General features: G+C 39.5%; 1 protein-coding gene across 1 annotated transcript; it reads right to left on the bottom strand.

Annotated features, from left to right (window-relative positions):
- Positions 1 to 1,076: 1,076 nt before the first annotated feature.
- LOC128127691 (flocculation protein FLO11-like) lies at positions 1,077 to 1,997 on the bottom strand. Its single transcript, XM_052766357.1, has 2 exons — positions 1,413 to 1,997; positions 1,077 to 1,322 (listed from the first exon to the last, which is right to left on the bottom strand). Exons 1-2 carry the CDS (start codon positions 1,995 to 1,997, stop codon positions 1,077 to 1,079), a joined length of 831 nt encoding a protein of 276 aa, XP_052622317.1.
- Positions 1,998 to 7,777: the final 5,780 nt, after the last annotated feature.

The following is a 7,777-nucleotide window of genomic DNA, read 5'->3' as shown; positions in this document are numbered from 1 at the left end:
CTTGACAGTAATGATCTTCTGTGCGCTCCAATTCAAGTACTACGGTCGCCCATACTTTAAATAAAAGTCTATCCGCTCACGATCAACCTTTGGGTGAGGGAAAGGAACCTCAGCAATTAAATCAAAACAATGGAAAGTGAAAACCTTCCTTGTAATTGGCATGTCGAACTGTGAGTCCTTGGAGTTATCACAATCAAACGAAGCAACTGGTTCCAACCAATAGACAGAAGGAAACTCAATCGCCTGATTGATAAGTGTCTCTTTCGTCCACAAGGGAAACAAAGCCTTCTTGCAGTTCAGGGCATCTTCTTCTTTTTTGTTTCTCTTTTCCCTCTCCTCTGCTTCCTTTGCTACTTTCAAATTTTCATCCAACTCTCTGTCTCTTTTCTTTCGTTTGAGAGCATCAACAATGGTTTCTTCTTCCTCACTTTCACTTTCATCAACGGTCTCCTTTGGCTTTGCTTGTGAACCAGAACCTGAAGCTACATTATCCTTTAGTTCGGTTGTGACTCTTGGTTGAGCATCTTCTGTTTTCACATTTATTCTCGATTGAACAACACGAGCACTTGTTTTGGAGGTACGAACCCCTCCGAAACACCATTCATTTCATGCAGCATTGCAAGGGCAGGGAGGAGTTTGGATGTGAGATGATTACGAATTGTAAGAGTTAAAATAGGATCATGAGCACCAAGCAAATTGGTCAACAAGTCCTTCACCTCTCCCGCACAGCTCTTATACACAGCCTGTTGGACCTTCAACAAAGAAATTTCTTTCTCAGCTTGGGCTAGCTGCACCTTCTGGACGTCAATAGTGGCTTTGTGTTTGGCCATATCCTCCTTCAAGGCGCTTTCAGTTGCTAGGTTAGCATGAAGAGAGTCAAAACGAGAATCCACTGATCTTAAAAAAGAAGTGGTCTTAGTTTGGAGCGATGAGCGTACAACACCGAACTTAGTGCTTTCTTCTTGAAGGGACTTAGAAAAGGAGTCCACAGAGGATTGTACTTTCGCTGCATTGGTGTCAGCATGAGCTTTCAAAGAGTCAAGGAATATCTGAGTTGTGTGAACAACCTCAGTAACCTATGTTGTTTCCCTTTTACAAGAAGAGGTAGACACATCAACTGCCTGAGTAGATTTTTCAATGGCCTCTGTGTACTGATCGATGGCAGTCTCGAGGAAGGCTTTAAGAACAACACCACTGTAAGCTTTATTGTCGTCAAGTAAGCGATCGAGCTTCTCATGAATTTCCTGTAAATGTTGAGTTGTGACTGGAGCATCAATATCATCATCAGTCGGAAGCTGGTATGGACTGAAATAAGTAGAGTCCTATTCATCATTTTCTCCACCAAGGGTAGCACCATAATCAATGGAGTTGATGGGGGAAAGAGGTTTAGTGGTGACAAGAGTTTCTGTTACAGTAGTTGCCCCCGTATTAGATATGTTGACATTCACTGTGGGGTTAGGAATGGTAGTGGTTGTGGATTCTGTAAGGATTGGAGATGATAAAGGAGTTGTGGAAATAGGAATGGAAGTAATGGGAGGTGGTGATGGTAAAGTTGTTTCTTGAGATGTGACTGGTGGAGTAATAATAGGAACAGAGAGAGGTATGGTATGTTTCGGTGATTGAGGTGGTGTTGGAACTCTGTTGTGATTGGGAGATTCGGTTGGAGTAGGTGAACGGGGAGGAGTGTTCCCCCTTGGGGAGTCATGATGACTTTCCTCTTCTTCATTGTCATCGTCATGTTCTGAACATGGAGGAGTGGGACTCTTAGACCTTCTTGCCATCTTCTTTATCTTCTTTTTCTTTTGCTGAGAAGAATCCCCATCACCAGTCTTGCGTTTCGTGGACTTGGAGGACTTAGACTTTCCTTCCTCAGTGGGTTCTTTCTTGGAGATCCTCTTCCCTCGGTTTTTAGGCTTGTCCAAGGCATCCAGGACAGCCTGCTGTTCTGGAGAAAGAACTCTCGGTCCAATGGGAGGAAGTTTCCGATATTCAGCCATAACATTGCTTCGGTCTGTAACACCCCTATACATGGACTCAGGAATTGATCCATTGTGAGGAAACTTAAGTGGATCCGAAATATGATCTTCTTCGTGTCGAAGGTAGCGATAGAGGCAAGTAAAGCATCCTTCATAACTAGAATCTCCAAAGAATTGATCGCTTTCCTCATAATGAGAGTCCAAAATCTTCCACAAGATACTTCAGAATGCCTCATTGATGTGTTGACGCTCTGCACCACCTGAGACCATATTATTGACCCATAATCAAGATTAATCCCGTTGTAAATTCCATAAAGAAGGGTAACGAAACCCTTGCTGGTACCGTCTGAACCACCACTTCGTTCTGCTAGACCCTTAATGAGTAGAGTGAGCAATCCATTCCATTAAGACGGTAAACATGACTTCTTGACTTTGGTAATGGTTGTTAGCACATCGGTATACCCCATCTCATAAAGCATCGAGAACAGTTGAGTCGTCGTAATAAAATCCGGCGAGATAACTAAGGAATCGACAGCAGGATTCAAAATTGAACAAAACTTCACCTTCGAAACAGATGCCTTCTTATCGTGGATGACAAAGTAGATGCGTTCTTTGTTTTTGTCATATGTTGCAGTGGAATAAAATTGAGATAAGAGCGACATTGGGACAGCTTCAACCTGTGTTAGGGCTAACACTAGCGGTGAGTACTTCAAACATTCTAATACTTGCAACATATATGCATCATACAAAAACGGATTAAGTTTGATGATCATATTTTGATTGCGTTTGATTTAAAGCAATGTTGACGAAGCAGTCTGATCATGAACGGATGAAGAAGTCACCATTGTTGATCGAAGAAGGAAGATGAACAGTGTATACTTGTCTTGTAAGTTTGAGAGAATTTGTTGCTGGTAAAAGACAAATAAAACGATAAACCCTTTCTATACCATTGCCAGTAGAGAGAAAAATCATGATGACAATGACGTGATCTCTGAAATGTCACCTGAAAAAGTGCAATGTGACAGTGTGGTTACTCCCAGGTATACGTTAGCACGCATGGGTATACACACCGTTCAAATTCATGCGCCTAAAGCTTATCTTCAATCGTCGTTTGAAATTCCATGATAACCCCTTGTTTGGCTCCAATAGAGAAAACAAAATTCAAACCAATCAGTAACCAGAATGTGGGATAATTGAAATTTTCGTGCATTAGTGTGACAAAGATAAAGAAATAAAGCAAATGTGTACGGGATGTGAGTGATGTCTCATCATAAGACAGAAAGCAAGCGATTCCGGGCAAGAATCACTTCCTTCAAAGTCAAGAGAGACTTGAAGTGCTTGGGTGGTTTCCTAAAAAAATACAATCAACTGTTTGTTAATAAACATTGAAAGGCTTCTTTTAATTATGAGGCTTAGGGTAGCTTATCATCAACCGAACTTCGAGTCTTAACATAAGACTGAACGTTGGAAGAAGTACTTGTGAGACCGATGTGGTATGTTGAACAAATAGGTGGGATATAAGTTTGAGTGACAAATAAAGTAATAGAAATCTCAAAAACAAAATAAATTGGGTCTTTTGGGGAAGAAAAGCCTTGGTGTTAGACAATTTCATAAAAGACCACGCAAAAATAAAAAGAGATTTCATTAGGTAACCAGTAAGTTCTTGAATAATTAATTCACCGTCAATTCATTATTGGTTTTGAATATTGGGTTTCACTCAGCACATGGTATATGTATCTAAGATCACAAACACAAATGTTGTGTAACCATAAACCTCAGTGGTAAGGACCTAGAGTCTCAAGGGTTACAATGGTGAATCGAAAGTAAATGGAGAATATAAGGGAGGTGGCTATAGAACCGAAAGTACATTCTGCTAGATAGACGTGACAAAGCAGAAAAACTCTTATCTCATATGAGAAGAGTAAGGTAGCTCTAGACTGAGTAGATGTGATCAACCTGATTGGGAAGAAACGATAAGTATAGATCGAATCATTAAGGCTTGCTCAAATTCGTAGAGACTTAGGTCAACATGCAGCAGCATGCTTCTAAGGACCCTTAACTAGTTCGTATTGAAATGAAATATACCTGCCTTAGATCCACATTATGTTGTACTGGTACTTTTATCACCTAAGAAGAACAAAGAAACACACCACACAAACCAAACAAACACACAAACGAAACAAACAAAAAATATTTTTGAATTTTTGGAATTTTTGAAATTGAATAAAAACAGAAAGAAAAAAAATATTTTTGGATTTTTGAAATTTTCTGAAAAAGAATCAAAACAAAAAGAAAAAATATTTTTGGATTTTTGAAATTTTCTGAAAAAGAATAAAAACAGAAAGAAAAAATATTTTTGGATTTTTGAAATTTTCTGAAAAAGAATAAAAACAGAAAGAAAAAATATTTTTGGATTTTTGAAATTTTCTAAAAAAGAATAAAAACATAAACAAAAAAATAATTAAATTTAAATCGAATTAAGGACGAAAGAAAAGAATGTACATGATATACAATCGAAACCTGATCTTAGATGAGTGAAGCGAAATAGACCAAGCGATCGATTCATTTCGGTTCCTTAAAATTCTAGAGCCGAAATAGACCGAGCGTTCGGTTCATTTCGGTTTCCGAAAATTACGGAGCTGAGATAGATCGAGCGGTCAATTCATTTCGGTTCCCTAAAATTCCAGAGCCGAAATAGACCGAGTGTTCGCTCCATTTCGCTTGTCTAATTTTTTTTTTGGTGAGAGATTTGAGGATTCGGTACCGACTCTCCTTCCATCATGCCTAAGCCTTGTAAAATTTTGTTAAAGGTAGCTTCAGGTAAGGCTTTAGTAAAGATGTTAGCCAGTTGATCAGCAGATCGAACAAAGTGTACTTCCACATTCCCATCTTCTACATGATCCTTGATGAAATGATATCTAAGTGCAATGTGCTTGGTTTTTGAATGTTGCACTGGATTGTGACAAATCCTAATTGCACTTTCGGAGTTGCAATAGAGAGGGATCTTCTTCATACTTAGCCCATAGTCTCTTAGTTGACTTTGAATCCATACCACTTGAGAAGTGCAAGATGCTGCAGCTATATACTCAGCTTCGGTTGTGGATAGTGAAACACATGTTTTTTCTTGAACTGCCAGCTAACAAGTTTCCCGTCAAGAAATTGGCATCCACCTGTGGTGCTCTTTCTGTCCAGTCCACATCCTCCTAGATCAGCATCAGAAAAGGCTTGAATGAAGAATCCAGATCTTGCAGAATACCAGAGACCGAGAGATGTGGTTCGCTTTAAATAACGAAAAATATTCTTTACTGCCACCATGTGAGGTTCTCTTGGATAGGCATGAAACTTGGCACAATAACAAACAAAAAACATAATGTCTGGTCTACTAGCTGTTAGATACATAAGGGACCCTATCATTTGACGATATATTGTTATGTCCACAGCAGGTTTTTCCAGAGATGGAGTTAACTTAGTGCCAAATGCCATAGAAACCTTCACTTTTGAATCACCCTGCATTCCGAATTTCGTCAGTAAGTTCTTTGTATAGGCCTCCTGGTTGATAAATATACCTTCTGGTCCCTGTCTAATATTTAAACCAAGGAAAAAATTAATTGGACCCATTGCGCTCATTTCAAATTTAGTCTCCATCAACTTCCTGAATTCAGCTGTTAAGCTAGGATTCGTGGAGCCGAAGATGATATCATCGACATAAATTTGAACAATCATCAGATGTTCTCCTTCCTTCTTACGAAAGAAGGTTGGGTCAACCGAACCTTGTTTAAATTTTGACATTTTCAAAAAGCGAGTTAGAGTTTCATACCAGGCCCTCGGTGCTTGCTTTAATCCATAGACAGCTTTGTCTAGCACACAGCAATGATCAAGGTATTTTTCGTTCACAAAACCCGGCAGTTGCTCAACATAGATTGTTTCTTCTAATTCTCCATTCAAGAAAGCGCATTTGACATCCATTTGGAAAACTTCAAAGATTTTATGAGCAGCATATGCCAAGAAGATTCTAACTGATTCCAACCTAGCTACTGGAGCGAAGGTTTCCTCATAATCTATCCCTTCCTCTTGGCAGTATCCTTTCACCACCAACCGAGCCTTGTTGCGAATGACGTTTCCTTCTTTATCCAATTTATTTCTAAATACCCATTTCAAGCCAACTACAGAAGCATCTTTCGGTATAGGAATCAACCTCCAAACTCGGTTGCGTTCGAACTCATGGAGCTCATCCTGTATTACCTGAACCCAATCAGAATGATCAAGTGCAGCATTTACATCCTCGGCTCAATTTTGGAAATAAACGAGTTAAACATACAAAATTCAACTTTAGAGAATAATGCAGTTTGTTTCGCTTTCAGTTGAGAATGAGTAAGAACTTTTTCAGAAGATTCACCAATGATCTGTGACTTGGGATGGTCCTTTGTCCATTTTACTAACGGAGGATAGTTTGGATCATATTCTGGATTCAATTCAGCCTCCACCTCTTCTTCAAATTCTGATTGATCATCCTCGCCTTTGTTAGTTGCACTCTCTTTCTTTTTCTCCCCCTCGACTGGCGAAGTGTAATCTCTGTTAACATCATAGTCTGCAGTTCCTGTGGAAGTTGGTTTCTCCCCCTCGATTGAACTACTACTTGTTGATTTTGGATCAGTACTTTCCCCTTTATCTAGACCTTTATGTGTTGGGGAGGGAATAGGATTTTCCCCCTCAACAGAGACTTCGGTTGTCTTTGGTCCTGTGGAGCTTTCCCTCTTGAACTTTGAATCTCTGTCTGGATAGCCAGTTGAGGACGTTGCACCTTTAGGTTCACTTTCCATCTCTTTAGCAGCTTCGTCTATGACCTTTTTGAGATTATCGATTTTGTTATCTGGTTCTTTCACCTCTGAATGAATCGATTTATCTGGTTCATCAAACAGCCGAATGTATTCCTCGAACAAGTTGGATATTGGAACCGAGACTTGTCCAGATTCTGGGAATATGTCACCAAGGTCACCTTCAGTCCTCCAAACCTTCTTCATATAATTGTCATCAAAGGTGACATAATAAGTCTCTTCAATTCTTTTGGAGCGTTTATTCAACACTCTGTATGCTTTTGATGACAGAGAATAACCCAGAAATATTCCCTCATCGGCTTTGACATCAAACTTATTTCAGTTCTCTTTAGAATTGAAAATAAAGCACCTTGAACCGAATATGTGGAAAAATTTGACATTAGGCTTCCTATTATTTAAGATTTCATACGGAGTAATTGAAAATCTTTTGTTGAGCAAGGACCGATTCTGAGTGTAGCAAGCAGTGGCAATTGCATCAGCCCAAAAGTATAATGGAAGTGAGGCGAAACTAAGCATTGTTCTAGCTGCTTCACATAAAGAACCGTTTCGTCTTTCAACAATCCCATTATGTTGAGGTGTATAAGGGGCCGAAAGTTGTGAGTTATCCCCTTATCAGTCAGAAAATCCTCAAAATCCTTGTTCTTGAATTCCAAACCATTGTCACTTCTGATGTTCCTCACCGTCTTCCTCAGCTGTACTTCCACTTGTTTGATAAATGGCTTCAACTGAGGGGTTGCATCTGATTTCTGCTTAAGAAAGAAAACCCAGGTGAAGCATGAAAAATCATCTACAATGACAAGAATGTACTTACTACCACCGATACTCTCGATAGCCGAAGGTCCACACAAGTCAATGTGCAATAGTTCAAGTGATTCAACTATCTTCATATTTATGCATGTAGGGTGGCTCTTTCTGCTCTGTTTTCCCATCTCACATGCAGCACATAGATGCTCCTTATCGAACTTG

This window comes from Lactuca sativa, chromosome 1 (genome assembly GCF_002870075.4).
Source record: "Lactuca sativa cultivar Salinas chromosome 1, Lsat_Salinas_v11, whole genome shotgun sequence".
NCBI lineage: Eukaryota > Viridiplantae > Streptophyta > Magnoliopsida > Asterales > Asteraceae > Lactuca > Lactuca sativa.
This window is presented reverse-complemented; position numbering and strand designations above follow the sequence as displayed.

Coding starts and splice junctions, on each gene's coding strand:
- LOC128127691 (XM_052766357.1), bottom strand. CDS start 1,997: ATGGCTGAATATCGGAAACTTCCTCCCATTGGACCGAGAGTTCTTTCT. Junction 1,323..1,412: donor CTAATACGGGGGCAACTACT/GTAACAGAAACT, acceptor AATGATGAATAG/GACTCTACTTATTTCAGTCC.